General features: G+C 37.2%; 5 protein-coding genes across 5 annotated transcripts; all 5 read left to right on the top strand.

Annotated features, from left to right (window-relative positions):
- The first annotated feature begins 1,783 nt into the window (after positions 1-1,783).
- Positions 1,784-3,814, top strand: LOC113778414 (cytochrome P450 CYP736A12-like). Its single transcript, XM_027323818.1, has 2 exons — positions 1,784-2,665; positions 3,033-3,814. Exons 1-2 carry the CDS (start codon positions 1,784-1,786, stop codon positions 3,645-3,647), a joined length of 1,497 nt encoding a protein of 498 aa, XP_027179619.1. The 3' UTR covers positions 3,648-3,814.
- Positions 3,815-5,975: 2,161 nt separating this feature from the next.
- Positions 5,976-8,319, top strand: LOC113778413 (cytochrome P450 CYP736A12-like). The gene is made up of 2 exons (XM_027323817.1): positions 5,976-6,949; positions 7,556-8,319. Exons 1-2 carry the CDS (start codon positions 6,068-6,070, stop codon positions 8,168-8,170), a joined length of 1,497 nt encoding a protein of 498 aa, XP_027179618.1. The 5' UTR covers positions 5,976-6,067; the 3' UTR covers positions 8,171-8,319.
- A 1,011-nt stretch (positions 8,320-9,330) lies between these two features.
- Positions 9,331-9,930, top strand: LOC113776729 (cytochrome P450 CYP736A12-like). Its single transcript, XM_027321792.1, has one exon. It carries the CDS (start codon positions 9,331-9,333, stop codon positions 9,928-9,930), a length of 600 nt encoding a protein of 199 aa, XP_027177593.1.
- Positions 9,931-12,336: 2,406 nt separating this feature from the next.
- LOC113778670 (cytochrome P450 CYP736A12-like) lies at positions 12,337-14,105 on the top strand. The gene is made up of 2 exons (XM_027324145.1): positions 12,337-13,218; positions 13,484-14,105. Exons 1-2 carry the CDS (start codon positions 12,337-12,339, stop codon positions 14,096-14,098), a joined length of 1,497 nt encoding a protein of 498 aa, XP_027179946.1. The 3' UTR covers positions 14,099-14,105.
- A 1,260-nt stretch (positions 14,106-15,365) lies between these two features.
- LOC113776728 (cytochrome P450 CYP736A12-like) lies at positions 15,366-17,335 on the top strand. Its single transcript, XM_027321791.1, has 2 exons — positions 15,366-16,244; positions 16,706-17,335. Exons 1-2 carry the CDS (start codon positions 15,366-15,368, stop codon positions 17,333-17,335), a joined length of 1,509 nt encoding a protein of 502 aa, XP_027177592.1.
- The last annotated feature ends 636 nt before the right edge of the window (positions 17,336-17,971 follow it).

Here is a 17,971-nt window from a genome sequence, read left to right as displayed (position 1 = left end):
ATAATACAATCACGTGTAAGTTTTGTACGTGAATTATCACTAGTTTCTGAAGGCATACTTGATTCAAGACTCTGCATGCACTTTTGTGTCCTCTCTAACGTTTTGCTGGTTGCTTCTTTTCAATTCATAGATTGACACAAACATTTGCCAATTCGTCAATTTGGTAACTTGTTTCCATCTCGTTCTAAAGAAGCTGCTTCCTTCAACACAACAAAAATGTTACAAAACACTAGTTAATAAACCTTTTTCCTTGAACTTGCAAACCAAGATATGAATTGAGCTTTCCTACCTTCTCATCTAAATTTGACTTAAAGATACATCTCAGATGGTTAATTTCATTTCATGAGAATTCAGATCAAGTGGCAAAACCAAACAAAGAAGTCAATGGCAAGTGAAGTGGTATGAATTCCTCTCTCTTGCTAATTGAATATTAGATGTTGACTGAAACGACATCTCTGAAAGCGCATGTCACGCATTTATTTGATCTTGTACATTGTTTGGCCTTGAATATATCCATCTATCGATCTATTTATATCTATCTGTCCATTTATATCTATATATGTACTCCCTATAAATGTATCACGAGTATACGAGCGAAAGTAATATGAATAGAAATTTTTGTAGCTTGCACTACCTAAACTATCATCTGTAAAAATAGTTGTAATGGGTCTAGTTGGGTCTGTATACCCACTAGCCCCTACCACAGCCTCCCTAGGCTCCCCCTCTCCCTAGGTTAGGATAGAGTAGGTTATACAAATGTATCGTTGCTGATAAAAAAAAAAATCTATCAATCTATTTATATCTATCTGTCTATTTATATCCATATGTACTCCCTATAAATGTATCATGAGTATGCGAGCGTAAGTAATATGAGTATAAATTTTTGTAGCTTGCACTACCTAAACTATCATCTATAAAAATAGTTGTAATGCGTTTTAATTAACTATCACAAAAGTTGTTTGTAACTAAAATAATACAATGAAACAATTAAAATTCATCATCAAGAGCATGCCAAAAAAAAAAATCCTAAAACTGAAAGTCAAAAACTCCCTAAAACTAAAAACCAATAATTAAAGAGCAAATTACATTTTACCCCAGTGATATAGATAATTTGTACATAATCCCTTATAGTTTTAAAAATTATATATAATCCCCTTATAGTTTAAATTAAAGTGTCAAAGTGACGGAAATGATCATCCGTAACGGAACCTATGAAAATATCAAAATTACCATTGTACCATTGTTTAAAATTAAAATGACTGAAATAACCAAAATATATAAACATAATATGCATGATACTCTAATCCCATATGATTTTATATTTTAACATATAACCTCCTTATGATTTAGTGTTTTATCATATAACCCCCTTATGGTTCTTAATACATATATATAACCCCTCCTGTGGTAAATAAATAATTTTCAACTTTATATAGAGGTATTTTTAATATTTTAGTTAACTCCATTATGAATTATAAATTATGTTATTTTGACACTTTAATTCAAATTATGAGGGGGTTATATATAGTTTTTGAAATCATAAGAGGGTTACGTAAACAAACACTAAACCACAAGTGGCGTAAATGATACAAAGTGGACAAACAAATTAGTTAAAAAGCTGAAAAGGATAACTCAAACAAGACCAAAGAAGGAAAAAATGGTAAACTTAACTAAATTGGAATTAGGAAGACAATAGACAAAATAAGATACTCCAATCCAATTTGTCTCTTTGCATTCTGTCATCAATTTCCTAACAGTTTGTACTGCTTGGAGAGCTGAAATGATGATGAGCATTCATTGGCTATGGGCATCCTTAGCCTTGGCCGCACTTTGCTATTTTCTTCAAGATTTATTCTTGATGAAGAAGAGAAGAGGGTTGCCTCCAGGTCCAAAAGGGCTCCCGGTTATAGGAAGTCTGCATCTACTAGGGAAGAACCCTCATCAAGATTTGGCGAAATTGGCCAAAAAACATGGCCCTATAATGTACATGCGTTTTGGTTATGTCCCAGCGATCATTGTCTCATCTCCTGAAGCAGCTGAAAAGTTTCTCAAGACTTACGATCAAGTTTTTGCCGGTAGACCTTATCATGAAGCATCTTGGTACATCGCGTATGAGCAGAGAAACTTGACTTTCGGTCAATATGGTCCCTATTGGCGAAGCATGCGTAAGCTTTGCATTTTACAGTTGCTCAGCAGCCACAAGATCAATTCATTCAGGCCAATGAGAGGAGAAGAGGTGGGAAAATTGGTCAAATCACTAAAACATGCTGCTTCAGATGGTGCTGCTGTGGATCTTAGTGCCTTGATTTCATCCTTAGGCGCGAATATGAGTTGCTTGATGATATTTGGACAGAAGTACATGGATAAGGATTTTGATGATAGGGGTTTTGGAGAGGTCATTCAGGAAGCATTGCATGTTGGATCGACGCCTAATATCGGTGATTACTTTCCCCTGCTTGGTGTGCTTGATCTTCAGGGACTTACTCGTCGATTTAAGGCTCTGGCTAAGGTGTTCCATGATTTTTTTGATAAAATCATTGACGAACATCTTGAATGCAAGGAGCAGAGACAAACCAAGGACTTTGTGGACATCATGATGGAAATTATTCAGTCCGGAACGTCTGAGTTCGAATTTGACCGTCGTCATGTCAAAGCTGTTTTGTTCGTAAGTGTGGTTGCTCTAAATTCTTATCGGCTGAATTATTGTTTACATACATAGCTGGTTATTTTAACCTTGTTGAATTTTGTCTTTATTGTTTCTACAAAATTTTCAGCTTGTTATAATCTTTGGACTAATAAAATTTGAAGAAATAGTTATTTCCTGAGTTATTGTGCTATTGCTCTTACTCTTCAGAACAGTAGTGTTGGTCTTACTTTTATGGGTGCTGATCATTTCTTTGTTGCTGTCTGCTGATAAAGGGTTTGTTTCCATACCTATATCAAATGACTGCAGTCCCTGTGACAAAAGAAGCAAAAGTTGACAATTATCTTCACTTTCCTTGCTCATTCATTTATTTACCTCAACAAAACAGGATATGCTTGTAGCCTCGATGGGCACTTCAGTGACAGCAGTTGAATGGGCCATTTTAGAACTCCTTAGACATCCAGCGGCCATGAGGAAACTCCAGAAAGAACTGGAAGAGAAAGTCGGATTGGAGAGGATTGTTGAGGAATCGGATCTTGAGGGCCTGGAGTATTTGGACATGGTTGTCAAAGAATCAATGAGGCTTCATCCTGTCGGACCACTAATGCTCCCCCATGAGTCAATTCAAGATTGCACAGTTGACGACTTCCATATTCAGAAAAAATCGCGGATCATCATAAACATATACGCAATTGGCCGTGATCCAAATGTCTGGCCTGATCCGGAGGCCTTCATTCCTGAAAGATTCAAGGATAGAGATATAGACCTTCGAGGACAAGATTTCCGACTTATACCATTTGGCTCAGGCAGAAGAATTTGCCCAGGTTTGCAGTTGGGGCTCACTGTTGTGCGTTTTGTGCTAGCACAGTTGGTGCATTGTTTCGATTGGGAACTTGCAGACAACATTCAGCCAACTGATTTGGATATGTCTGAGGCTTTTGGTTTAGTAAATTCAAGGGCTGAGCATTTAAAAGTGGTGCCCATTTACCGATTGCACAAATGAATAAAGATTGTGGACTCCATCTCGTTCTGAAGAAGCAGCTGCTTCCTTGAGCATTAGACAGTAGAGAAGTTTCGGAATTCTTGTATATCTTGATGTTGCATAAGTCAATTGTTACATTTTCCTTGCTACTTTCATAGTGAAAACATTGTTAAGTGGATTTGTTTTTACTTTTTACTTTTGTAGTTAAGTAGATTTTTTTTCTTTGTTAATAGGATTATCCAGTTACATTATGGAAAGGTATTCATTTGTTTGATTTTTAATCAACAAGGTTCCTAAATATTAATTGGGATAAGATCCGGGTAAATTTAGCTAGGCCATTTTAAAGTTTTTGATGGGTACGATTGGCTGTCGAATAATCGATTCGGATTCACAAATTGAATTCTGTCCGGTTCAAACCCTGTTTGTATAATTCTTACTATATTTTGTATAAATTCATATAGCATTGGTGTAAAATAACTTATATGAGTTGATAAATTTAGATCTATGTCAAAATCGTATAAATTTACACCAAAAGTTGTAAAAATTGTATCAACCAATTGAACAAAACTCAAACTCGTGAGAGCAGTTTCCATCTAATGACATTTTAAACTTGGTGGGACAAATTCTTGGTCTTGCGATGCCCAACGAAGTTAGCTGTACTGATGTCTTGATAGAATTTTAAAATGGAACTATCATCATGTGCATTATGAGCAGTTGTAAATTATTGAAAATCATTGAAAGGCCTTAGTTTCATATTTTCTCTTTCTCGTGTGGCGGCTATTTTGTCTTCAAGGATTTTTCAATGTGCCCGTCATATTCAAATAATTTCTGTCTTTTCTCAGATCAATTGTATTTGCTTTTTCCAAGGCACTAGAGATTTTAAATTTGAATGTACAAAAATGTCAGTTAAGCCTAACTTTATATATTTTTTTAGTGGAAATTAAGCTTTATCATATTAAATCACCATTAACAATATACAAAATTTCCTTAAAAGCAACAGACTTTTTTCAAAGAATTTTTTTTGGTCTACCTGTTCACCAATACAATATTTCCTTAGAAGTTTTGTTGTAACTCCTTTTTGTAGTTTTTCTTTCTCTCTCCTTCGCTTTTTTTTCTTTTTTTGTTGAGATATGAATCCAGTCATTTTCTTTCTAAAGTATTTTTTTTCTAGGAATTCAAGGATAATTTGTGTTAAAATTTTTTGCGATAAATTTTTTTATTTCCAAAAAATCTTCCAGTCAACAGATTGCTCCACGGATCCATTTGATCTTAGTTAAACACAAAGTCATGTGTATGAATTCAATAAGTTGAAGTCGTTGTGGAGTTGTAGCTTGCAATTGACTTTTAGATCTTCAATTTCCTCACGGATCCTACAGGTAGGAAATCAAATGTGCAAGTTGGTGGCCTTGACCATAACACCATTAGAATAGTAAAAACACGGTTGATTTCTTTATCTTTGTAATCAGCAGAGACATATGTAATGACGTACTCCATATAAAATGAGAGAAATGGCAAACTATGTAATATGTAACTAACTCAGTCAAGTTGAGTTGGCCACCACGAAAGGAGTTAAATCTTACCTTGAGTGTGGTCAAGAGATAAAATTTCTTGACTTGCATTTTTCTTACAGTTTTTTCAAAGTTTCATATGCAAATGCATTTCTTTGATCCGGCGGCGATTTAATCTCTTTAGGGTTCTTCATTGACCACTTTATGTTCATTCGTTCCCTATTTATAGAATAGGAATTATCATATCGACAATAAAAAAAAAAAAACTATGTAACACGTCAGAATTGTGACAATTGACGGATTGCAATCAGCCACAATGTCACCACTTTCTGTTCTGATGGCTAGAGTTGAAAAATCTACAAGCTTATCTGCAATTTATTCACATATACTCATTATAAGGCCAGCTCGCAAGAATTATCATTTTTCCTCTATGACAACAGTCTACAAAAATTTGGAAAAAATTGGGAAAAAAAATTTACGGCAAGTTCTTGGACATTTTTCAAGGTATGATCACAGTGGAACGTGGCACAACAATAGATCACATATGTGGCCTGGTCCTGGAATTGAGTGACAACAGTCCTACTTAACAAATTTGTGAATTGAATCGAAGTGGTGTGAATTCTACTATAATAAGTAGCGGTTCAAATTGTACAGCATCAAACTTCAAGAATTTCTTTTTATTAAAAGATAGTTCAGCTCCTGGATTCTAGAGATTCCTATATTTGTGTCTATCTGCTTATAAATGTTGAAATTTCCAGTCAGCTTCTTGTAGGTGAACTCTGTACGTAATACAATTTTTCATTCACAACCGTCAAAATATTACGCTTTACACATAGCTATCCAATACTACTACTAGACATAAATACCTGCTCTGAGGCCCATTCTTAGATCAGAAAAAGAAGCACTAGAATACCATTAAGCAAACTGAGAAAGATGATGAGCATTCATTGGCTATGGACAGCTCTAGCCTTGGCTGCAATCTGGTTTTTTCTTCAAGACTTGTTCTTGATGAAGAAGAGAAAGAGATTTCCTCCAGGTCCAAAAGGGCTTCCTATTATAGGAAATCTGCATCTGTTAGGCAAGAATCCTCACCAAGATTTGGCAAAACTAGCCAAAAAGCATGGCCCTTTAATGCACATGCGATTCGGTTATGTCCCAGCAATCATTGTCTCATCCCCTGAAGCAGCAGAAAAGTTTCTCAAAACTTACGATCAAGTTTTTGCCAGTAGACCTTATCATGAAGCATCTTGGTACATCGCGTATGAGCAGAGGAACTTGACTTTCGGCCAATATGGTCCTTATTGGCGAAACATGCGTAAGCTTTGCATTCTGCAGCTGCTCAGTAGCCACAAAATCAATTCATTTCTGCCAATGAGAGGAGAAGAGGTGGGAAAATTGGTCAAATCACTAAAACATGCTGCTTCAGACGGTGCTTCTGTGGATCTTAGTGCAGCGATTTCATCCTTAGGTGCAAATATGAGTTGCTTGATGATATTTGGAAAGAAGTATATGGACAAGGATTTTGATGATAGGGGGTTTAGAGATGTCATTCAAGAATCATTGCATGTTGCGGCCATGCCAAACCTCGGTGACTACTTTCCCCTGCTTGGTGTGCTTGATCTTCAGGGACTTACTCGTCGATTTAAGGCTCTGGCTAAGGTGTTTGATAACTTTTTTGATAAAATCATTGATGAACATCTTGAATCCAAGGAGCACAAGCAAACCAAGGACGTTGTAGACATCATGATGGGAATTATGCAATCTGGAGAAGCTGAGTTTGAGTTCGACCGTCGTCATATCAAAGCCATCTTGTTGGTATGTTTTAGACCTTTTCTGGTTTGCTGGTTTACTGTTCACATACGTAGCTGATAGTACCAAATTTTTGTATTGCTTGTTGAATTTGTTATTCGCTTTTTCTACAAAATTTTCGGTTAGTTATAACTTCTGGACTAAAGAAATTCAAGGCATTTGAGTTTTTTGCCAAGTTTTTCTGCTACAAGTTTTTTAAAAACTTTAACTACAGTAATCTCAAAAAACTTTTCAAAATTTTTAAACTATATACTTCAAAATATTAAAAAATTTACACATTTCAAAAAATTTTTAAAAAACTTCTACAGTAAGTTACAGTAAAATTTTAGACAAACACTCAAAAAATTCACTTGTCAAACGCACCTAAATCTGTCGTTAGTTGACAAAACTTTGCACCTTAAAACATGATCTTGAATTCTGTGTTCTTACTTTCTTCAAAATAATACCAGCGTTCTTTTCTGAGGTTCTCCTTTTTTTATATGTTGAACAAGGGATTGTTTCATAGCTAAATCAAATAATTGCAATCCTTGCAACAAATGAAGACAAATTTGACGCCTATTTTGATCTTGACATTATGCCTAACTCTGCGAATTCCTTGCCTCAACTACACAGGATTTGCTTGTTGCCTCAATGGACACCTCAGTCACGGCAGTTGAATGGGCGATCTCAGAACTCCTCAGGCATCCTGAGGCAATGAGAAAACTCCAGAAAGAATTGGAAGAAAAAGTCGGATTGGAGAGGATTGTAGAGGAATCAGACGTTGAAGGCCTAGAATATTTGGACATGGTTATCAAAGAATCCATGAGGCTTCATCCTGTGGCCCCACTGTTGCTCCCCCATGAGTCAATGGAAGATTGCACAGTTGATGACTTCCACATTCAGAAGAAGTCGCGGATCATCATAAACGTGTATGCAATCGGCCGCGACCCAAGTGTCTGGCCTGATCCTGAGATCTTCGTCCCTGAAAGATTCAGGGATAGTAACATCGACCTTCGAGGACAAGATTTCCGACTTATACCATTTGGCTCAGGCAGAAGAATTTGCCCAGGTTTGCAGTTGGGGCTCACCGTTGTGCGTTTTGTGCTAGCACAGTTGGTGCATTGTTTCAATTGGGAACTTGCAGATAACATTCAGCCAACTGATTTGGATATGTCTGAGGCTTTTGGTATTGTAACTTCAAGGGCTAAACATTTAAAGGTGGTGCCTGCTTACCGATTGAACAAATGAATGAAGATTGTGGACTCCAATTCCAATTCTGGAAGTGTACTGGTCTGTTCCTTGAAGATTGTGTTGACTCTAGTGTCTTCTTGCACGTACTGCTTGTTGCTCTTTCCATTCGTTGATGATAAAAATATTTGCCAATTAGTTTTCTTTTTTATCTACTTGTTTCCATCTCGATCTGAAGAAGCAGCTTCTTCCTTGAGCATTAGACATAGTACAGAAGTTTCCGAATTCTTGTATATCTTGATGTTGCATTTGTCAATTGTTTCATTTTCCTTGCTACTTTTATAGTGAAAACATTGTTCAGTGGATTTGTTTTTATTTTTTACTTTTGTAGTTAAGTAGATTTTTTTCTTTATTAATTGGATTATATATCGAGTGACATTATGGAAAGGTACGTATTCATTTGTTTGATTTTTAGTCAACAATGTTCCCACATATTAACTAGGATAAGATCAAAAGAAATTCTTGATCTTCTAACGTTTTTGATAGGTATGACTGACTGTCTAATGACCAATTCGGGTTCACAAATTAAATTCTGTCCAATTCAAACCCTGTTTGTATAATTCTTACTATATTTTGTGTAAACTCATATGGTATTGGTGTAAAATTAGTTACTTGATAAATTTAAATTTATATCAAAATCATATAAATTTATACCAAACGTTGTAAGAATTGTATCAACCAGTTGAACAAAACTCAACTTGTGAGAGTGGTTTCCATCTAATGACATTTTAAACTTAGTGGGACAAATTCTTGGTCTCGCGATGATTCTTGTCCTTGATGCCTAACCAAGTTAGCCGTATTGATGTCGTGATACACAAATGCTTAGAGCGATAACGTATTGCATTGTTACATGCATAGGAGTTATAAAAAATTGCTTCATAAATATCTGCTCTGGGCTTACGTTTAGATCAGAAAAAGTAGTAACTAGTAAACCAAATTTAGCTACCTGAAAAGGATGATGAGCATTCATTGGCTATGCAAAACTCTAGCCTTAGGCTGCAATTTGCTATTTGCTTCAAGATTTGTTGTGGATGAAGAAGAGAAAAAGATTGCCTCCGGGTCCAAAAGGGCTTCCAATTATAGGACATCTGCACATGTTAGGCAAGAATCCGAACCAAGATCTGGCAAAATAGGACAGAAAACATGGTCCTATAACGTGCATGCGATTTGGTTATGTCCCAGCAATCATTGTCTCATCCCCTGACGCAGCTGAGAAGTTCCTCAAGAGTTATGATCAAGTTTTTTTTGCCTGTAGGCCTCGTCATGAAGGTTCTTGGTACATTGCTCATGGGCTGAGAAACTCGACTTTTGGCCAATATGGTACATTTTGGCGAAACATGCGTAAGCTTTGCATTTTAAGGTTGTTAAGTAACTACAAGATCAAATTGTTTCTCCCAATGAGAATGGGAGAGATTGGGAGTTTAGTGAAATCATTAAAACAGGCTGCTTTTCACGGTGCTGCTGTCAATCTTAGTGCAGCCATTTCCTCCTTAGGTGCAAACATGAATTGCTTGATGATATTTGGAAAAATGGGTGTGGATAAGGATTTTGATGACAGGGGGTTTAGGGAGGTCATTGAAGAAGCATTGCATGTTGCAGCAATGGCTAACCTCTGTGATTACTTTCCCCAGCTTCGTGTGCCTGATCTTCAGAGATTTGCACGTTGGTTGAAAGCTCTGTCTAAGGTGTTCGATAATTTTCCAAAGAAAATAATTAATCAGCATCTTGAATCCAAGAAGCACAAGCAAACCTACCAATGATATTTGCCACCCAGAGTTCATGTAAAGCTCTACCTCAACTCTTTACCTATAACGAGTTATCCAGTTGGGGATGACTCCAGTTCGTTTTGTGTTAGCGCAATTGGTGCATTGTTTCAATTGGGAACTTGCTGATAACATTCAACCAAGTGATTTGGATATGTCTGAGATTTTTGGAATTACTACTTCAAGAGCTAAGCATCTAAAGTGGTACCAACTTACCGATTATGCTACTGAATAAAGATTGTGAATTTCAGTTCTCAATTCTGAAAAATGTTGACAATGACCTATAATGTATTAGCATAACGTTCTTCTTTTAATAGTTTTTCTAACAAGGGAAATGTGAGATTTAAAAAGCAGGAAAGGGGTAGGAAAACTAGAACTCAAGATCGCTAATTCTTGAGTTTCAACCTTAGCATAATTGAAGGTGTATTTTCGAGGATGATTTGGATACGCATGATTGCAACGTTTTGAAACTCGGACCGGCCATCGATTTGGTCGAGGTCAAGGGTCGGGGACGATCGAACCCATCCAAGAATCGGATGACATCATCATGATATCATCAATATATTTAATTTTAAAATTTAATATATTATGTAAAATTTCTAAAAACATATTACTACTAAGAAAGATAGGTTCAATGTATGTTTCACGTTTCTAAGATACTTTATTATTATGAAAAAAAAAATATGAAAAAAATATTCTCACCAAAACTTATTATTATTATTATTATTATTATTATTATTTTGCAAAAATTGCAATCCAAACAATCAGCAAATCATTAAAAATCTGATCTTGAGACCAAAACTGTAAGACAAATGTAGAAAAGAACGTGAGAACTTAATTGCTAGTAAATTATTATGTACTCCTTTATGGTTTCGTCTAATACATGACCCCCTAATGTTTTAGAATATCGGCATAATCTCAATAATTTTATGTGAGAAAGTTCGATAGAAAACAACCATCGTAACTTCGTTAATTGAAATACTAGTATTACTCTTACTTAATTACTGCTAAATATAATGGAGAACCGCTTTGTATAATACCACTGGGGGATAAAATGCAAAACAATATTTTATTATTGTTTTATACCCTTCTCCCCTCCTCTTGTTCCCCACACTACCCAGACCAGTTGGCCAGGTTCGCTCTTTGACCAACCAGATGGGCGCAGTGCCCTCTAGCCATCAATATGCAAAAGATCATGGAGCTAAGTAAATATTATAATTTTAACTGATCTTGAAAGATATAATCAATCTTACGAGAAGATGTTTTATCTTTGTATTATTGCATGACTTCTTTATCGTTTTGAAATAACCATATAATAACATGCTCATAGTTTCATGTGCAGTGAAAATGGATAGAATTGAAGACAGAGTGGTTTGTGCATCACCATGACCACCGTGTCCTCGATCACCGCCAACTCCTGCCTCTTCATTGCCCCGGTGACCACCATAACTTCTACATATTTTTTCCGAAGTCCCACCTCTGATTCCCCACTTAAACCACCCATTCTTTTTTTTTTTAAAAACCATTTTTTTCCTTTTCTTTCTTGAACTTCTACCAAATTTGCTGCCGCCCCAAATTCTAACCTGAGTTGGAACCCGGCAATTGATACTTCATATTCTTGATGTTTGTTTCCATTTCGGCGATATAGTGAGCAAGCCTACCTATGATCTATACTTCAATGCGAACACTTGTGGATTTTCCTCCATGAACTGGGTAGCTACCTGTCTCAGTTGCTCCCCTACTAATCACTTAATTATATTCAGATTTATAATCGATCCTACAACTTATGTGGAATCAATTATTGGCTTCTGGGATGATGTGTATTCACTGTTCAGCACTTTCAACAGGGGCTTGATTAGCCATATGGTTGTGTCTTTAGCAGAATATGATTATAAATGATACTAAAATGATTACCAATATCCAAAATTTATCCCCTTTTTGTTTCATTTTTCGTTGGCTGGATGTCGACAAAAATGTTCTATGTCATTTTCTTTAGATCATATTACTTCATTGGTCAGCAAAATCTTTTTATAAATAGTCTAAAAGGGTAAATTTATCTGAAAAATGGCAAAGCACACCTGGGTAGGTGGGATACCTTCTTGACCATTTAGTATTGTCCAAGCATGTGGCCCTTCTGACATCACAGCATATAAAAAAATCCGCAAAAGCCAAGAAAATTCAGCTGTATCCTGTAGGGCGATTGATATCCTTTACTTTAATTAGGGAGAGTACTCGTTATACGGCTATTTTAATTCACATTCAACGATTTTGACTTCTACTTCATGATTGCTTGGGTTGATGAAGTATTGCCTTACTGTGTAGTACTATTTACATAATCACTGATCTGAGGCCTATACTTTAGATCAGAAAAAGGTAGTAAAATTATTTATCTAGCTGAAAAAGATGATGAGTGTTCATTGGCTATGGTCAACTCTAGCATTGGCTGCAGTTTGCTACTTCCTTCAAGATTTGTTTTTGACGAAGAAGAGAAAAGGATTGCCTCCAGGTCCAAAAGGGCTTCCGGTTATAGGAAATCTGCATCTGTTAGGCAAGAATCCTCACCAAGATTTGGAGAAATTGGCCAGAAAACATGGCCCTATAATGTACATGCGTTTTGGTTATGTCCCAGCGATCATTGTCTCATCTCCTGAAGCAGCTGAAAAGTTTCTCAAGACTAACGATCAAGTTTTTGCCAGTAGACCTTATCATGAAGCATCTTGGTACATCGCGTATGAGCAGAGAAACTTGACTTTCGGCCAATATGGTCCTTATTGGCGAAACATGCGTAAGCTTTGCGTTTTACAGCTGCTCAGTAGCCACAAGATCAATTCATTTCTGCCAATGAGAGGAGAAGAGGTGGGAAAATTGGTCAAATCACTAAAACTGGCTGCTTCAGACGGTGCTTCTGTGGATCTTAGTGCAGCGATTTCATCCTTAGGTGCAAATATGAGTTGCTTGATGATATTTGGAAAGAAGTATATGGACAAGGATTTTGATGATCGGGGGTTTAGAGAGGTCATTCAAGAATCATTGCGTGTTGCAGCGCTGCCTAACCTCGGTGATTATTTTCCCCTGCTTGGTGTGCTTGATCTTCAGGGACTTACTCGTCGATTCAAGGCTCTGGCTAAGGTGTTTGATAACTTTTTTGATAAAATCATTGATGAGCATCTTGAATCCAAGGAGCACAAGCAAACCAAGGACTTCGTAGACATCATGATGGGAATTATTCAATCCGGAACATCTGAATTCGATTTTGATCGCCGTCATGTCAAAGCTATCTTGTTGGTAAGTTTGGTAGCTTTATATTCTTATTTGCTATTTTGTTGGTAAGTCTGAAGAAATGACTATTGTAGTGTTTTTCTAATGCAATGCAAAGCAAATTGAGGGCATTTACTAAGATCCAATTCTATTCATTCTCTTTCTTTTTCTTCCAGTACAGTTGAGAAAGGGATTGTTCCAAATGCTATATCAAATAAATCAGTGCTTGTGATAAATGAAGCCAAATTTTGCATAATTCTTACTCTTTCATGTATCTAACTCGACAATACAGGATATGCTTCTCGCCTCAATGGACAGTTCTGCGACAGCAGTTGAATGGGCCATGTCAGAACTCCTTAGGCATCCTGAGGCTATGCAGAAACTCCAGAAAGAATTGGAAGAAAAAGTCGGATTGAAGAGGATTGTGGAGGAATCAGATCTTGAAGGCCTAGAGTATTTGGACATGGTTGTAAAAGAATCCATGAGGCTTCATCCTGTAGGACCACTAATGCTTCCCCACGAGTCAATGGAAGATTGCAAGATTGATGACTTCCACATTCAGAAAAATACGCGAATCATCATAAACGTGTATGCAATCGGCCGCGATCCAAGTGTCTGGCCTGATCCTGAGATCTTCGTCCCTGAAAGATTCAGGGATAGTAACATCGACCTTCGAGGACAAGATTTCCGACTAATACCATTTGGTTCAGGCAGAAGAAGTTGCCCAGGTATGCAGTTGGGGCTCACTGTTGTTCGTTTTCTGCTGGCACAATTGGTGCATTGTTTCAATTGGGAACTTGCAGATAACATTAAGCCAAGTGACTTGGATATGTCTGAGGTTTTTGGTTTTGTAACTTCCAGAGCTACGCATCTAAGGGTTATTCCTACCTACCGATTAGCTAAATGAATCAGGATTATCAAGTTTACTTTTTGCTTCTGGAAACGTTGACAGAGATGTATTACCATATACTGAAGTCGTACTTCCATTGATGATTTGTCTGCACTCTAGCATCTTGTTTGACATATTGCTACTTGCTGTCTATCCATTCTTAAAACAAAAATTGTCAGTTCATCATTTTTGTATACTTATTTCCATCTCTTTCTAAAGAAGCAGCTTTCCTAAATAGTCTGGACATGATTCACAACTTTTTCTGTTTGCCAGTCCGTTTTCTGGCAACTTTTATAGCCAGTGACATTACTACGGAAACTTTAGAGAGAATTGGAAGAAAAATCGGCCATGATCCAAATGTCTGGCAAGATCCCGAGAGCAATATAGACCGAACTCCATCCCTGAATGATGCAGGGAGAGCCATATAGACCTTCGTGGACAAGATTTAAAACCTTAACACCATTTGGTTCTAGCAGAAGAAGTTGCCTGGATTTGCAACTGGGGCTCATTCTCGTCCTTTTCGTGCCGCCAAAATTGATACAACAGTGAACTAGTGCTATGTTTGGATAGCAAATTTTTTCAAAAAAAATTTTCGCTTGCATTATAAACACATTTCTCAATTTACCTTTTTATATTTCCAATCACCTTTTTATCTCACATACATCATATCGCAAAAAGTGCTACAGTAATTATTTGGAATAATGCTCTATCCAAACGAAGCGAGTACTAGTATTTCCAATAAAAAAATAATACCAATCATTTTTAATATCTTTTTATTAGTAGGACACACATTGGGTGTGCCATAACCACTAGTCTTAATAAAGTTTCTTTGGTTTTGAACCCGACTAACTTGATTCTTCTGTATAATCAATTTCCGCATCTTAATTTGTACGTGATGTTATTAGGTCCTAGTTGTCTTCCAAACAGTTATATTCATGTTAACATAAACACTCCAAAACATCAAAAAAATTGTTACACTACCAAAAATAATTAACCGGAAATGAATTGGGAATAATGATCCAAGAAAGAAAGCTTGTGAGATTTGTGATTGAGATACAGAGCATTGTTAGCAAGACATTGTAATGCTACTAATTGTAACGTTCCCAGCCTCCAATCTGTCCATATCCCCATTTCGGCATCATTCACCAATCGATTTCCACTAAGCTTAGCATAAAATTTTTTGTACTTGTTATCAATCCCTCCAAGCATTTGTATATATTCAAGCTGAAACGTACCTTGAACACTCAGATCAATTGAGAAAGCAAGAATGACCATCCAAATCATAATGTCTCCAGCTTTGATTTGGACAGCTTTCATAATACTTACAATTGTTCTTCTCCTCAATTCATTGTTGAGAAAGAGCAAGCAGAAATTGCCTCCTAGTCCAAGAGGGCTTCCTATTCTAGGACATCTCCATCTGTTGGGAATAAATCCTCACCAGGATTTGCATAAGCTCTCTAAGCAACATGGTCCTATCATGCACTTACGATTCGGATTTGTGTCAAACATCATTGTTTCATCCCCCCATGCAGCTGAGCAATTCCTCAAGACACATGATCTTGTTTTTGCTACTAGGCCACCTCATGAGGCTGCTAAATATATCGGTTTTGGGCAAAGAAATCTGTCCTTTGGGCAGTATGGTCCATATTGGCGCAACATGCGTAAATTATGCACCTTAAATTTGCTTAATAGCCCCAAGATCAGTTCATTTCAGTCTATGAGGAGGGAAGAGCTTGGATTGTTTTTGGAATCACTTAAAGGGGTGGCTCTTAATCATGATGTCGTTGATATTAGTGCTGAAGTTGCTGCACTAAACGCGAACATGAGTTGCCTGATGGTGTTTGGGAAAAAGTATGCTGACAAGGAATTCGATGAGAGGGGCTTCAAAGCTGTCATGAAAGAAGCGATGCAATTAGCTGCAACACCTAATCTTGGAGATTATTATCCTTATCTTGGAGTCCTTGACCTTCAAGGCTTGACCAGGAGAATGAAGGCTGTTGGCAAAGTATTTGATGAATTCTTTGAGAAGATTATCGATGAGCACGAGCAATCTGCAAACAAAGTTAGGCAAGCAGATGATTTTGTCTATACCATGTTGGCACTCATGAAATCTGGAGAAACTGAATTCCAATTTGATCGCCCTCACATCAAAGCCATTTTGTTGGTAAGGCGTGAACTTGGTTTCCAAGAATCAACTAGGTTTACTAGTCTCTTTTGATAAATTGAATGCCTTATTTCTTTCTCAATTCTGCTCAAATCTAATGTCCACTTTCTTAGAGAACGAAGTTTTACAGTTATTTAGCCAAAACAAGACTATAGTATGCTTCTGATGATCATTACATGCTCCTTACTTATCCTCGATTTTATAATTTCCCAGTGCATGTGCATCTTTTGAACTTTCACCCCAAGTGAAAGTAGCATTTTCCATTTGGAAAACTAGCGTCCATGTACTCAGCCCTGATTGAATTCTGAATAAGTTTGTCTATAGTCATAGATCATAGTGTCAGGTTAATTGATGGTGTTCAATTGTTAGTCTACACGTGTAGCATGCCTTTTGCCTGTGATTTTCCTTGACATCATTTAGTCTCCTGAACGACTAGGATACAAATAACATCTTCATTGCAGGATATGCTTGCTGGATCAATGGACACTTCAGCTACAACTGTTGAATGGACACTTGCAGAGCTCCTGAAAAACCCTCGAGTAATGAAGAAACTCCAGCAGGAGTTGAATGAAAAAGTGGGCTTGGACAGGATGGTCGAGGAATCAGACTTGGACAACCTGCAATACTTGGACATGGTTGTAAAGGAAGCACTAAGGCTCCATCCTGTTGCACCATTACTTATTCCTCATGCAGCTAGAGAGGATTGCACAGTTGATGGTTTCCATATACCAAAAGATTCACGAGTGATTATCAATGTTTGGACGATTGGGAGAGATCCAAATGCATGGTCTGATCCTGAAAAGTTTATACCAGAAAGATTTGTTGGGAACAATATAGATGTAAGAGGACATGATTTCCAACTTCTTCCCTTTGGCTCAGGCAGAAGAGGCTGTCCTGGAACGCAATTGGGGCTCACTGTTGTTCGTCTTCTGGTGGCACAATTGGTGCATTGTTTCAATTGGAAGCTTCCAAATGGGATGCTGCCTTCAGAGCTGGACATGACCGAGGAATTTGGCCTTGTAGTGACCAGGGCCAAGCATCTGGTTGCTGTTCCGACCTATCGATTGAGCAAACAATTAAGCAGTTTCTAAAAACTAAAACATCGTATTTGTAGTTTGTATCTCGTGTATTTTAAGGTCTACTTTGCCATATCTTTCATCAAGCAATTACAATGTCTAACATTGTCAAGGATAGGTGTCCATGACATAATCAAGTACTTTGGAGTAAATTCTTGAATTATGATGAAAAAAAAAAGAGTTTCTACAAGTAAGGCTATTGGTGGAGGCGTTTCTAAAATGAAGTTGTTCGCATTTGTTGAATGCGAACTTACTTAGCTCGCATTCGGCAAATGCGAGCTAGGATACATTTTTTTTTAAAAAAAAAAAGTACCTCGCATTTCTCTGTCTCTTTCACCTAAACCCAAAAACAGAGCTCCGTTCTTTACGTCAAACATTCGGCATTCAAATCCATAAGCAGAGGGGCAGAAATTGGAACGAAACTTTGCACATCCAGCTCACTCTCTCGTCTTTTGCGTAGCTAGACACCAGTCCAAGCTTCCAAGAGGAAATTGCCCAAAATCCCTCAATCTCTTTCTTTCTCGTCGGTTGTTGTCCGCCATTGTTGAGCTTCCACCAGACGCCATTTGCACCCCAACCAGCTACCATTTCTGCCTCAGCAGTCATCCCCAACCAATTTTGTGACCCTTTGCGCTGCACATTTTCTTTTCC

Source organism: Coffea eugenioides, chromosome 7 (genome assembly GCF_003713205.1).
Source record: "Coffea eugenioides isolate CCC68of chromosome 7, Ceug_1.0, whole genome shotgun sequence".
Lineage (NCBI taxonomy): Eukaryota > Viridiplantae > Streptophyta > Magnoliopsida > Gentianales > Rubiaceae > Coffea > Coffea eugenioides.
The sequence above is the reverse complement of the archived record's forward strand: the minus strand, read 5'-3'. Positions and strand labels throughout refer to the sequence as shown.

Excerpts from the sequence above, each read along its gene's own strand:
- LOC113776728 (XM_027321791.1), top strand. The coding sequence starts at position 15,366 with ATGTCTCCAGCTTTGATTTGGACAGCTTTCATAATACTTACAATTGTT. Across the intron at positions 16,245-16,705 it reads ACATCAAAGCCATTTTGTTG|GATATGCTTGCTGGATCAAT; the intron begins GTAAGGCGTGAA and ends TCTTCATTGCAG.
- LOC113778413 (XM_027323817.1), top strand. The coding sequence starts at position 6,068 with ATGATGAGCATTCATTGGCTATGGACAGCTCTAGCCTTGGCTGCAATC. Across the intron at positions 6,950-7,555 it reads ATATCAAAGCCATCTTGTTG|GATTTGCTTGTTGCCTCAAT; the intron begins GTATGTTTTAGA and ends TCAACTACACAG.
- LOC113778670 (XM_027324145.1), top strand. The coding sequence starts at position 12,337 with ATGATGAGTGTTCATTGGCTATGGTCAACTCTAGCATTGGCTGCAGTT. Across the intron at positions 13,219-13,483 it reads ATGTCAAAGCTATCTTGTTG|GATATGCTTCTCGCCTCAAT; the intron begins GTAAGTTTGGTA and ends TCGACAATACAG.
- LOC113776729 (XM_027321792.1), top strand. The coding sequence starts at position 9,331 with ATGCGATTTGGTTATGTCCCAGCAATCATTGTCTCATCCCCTGACGCA.
- LOC113778414 (XM_027323818.1), top strand. The coding sequence starts at position 1,784 with ATGATGAGCATTCATTGGCTATGGGCATCCTTAGCCTTGGCCGCACTT. Across the intron at positions 2,666-3,032 it reads ATGTCAAAGCTGTTTTGTTC|GATATGCTTGTAGCCTCGAT; the intron begins GTAAGTGTGGTT and ends TCAACAAAACAG.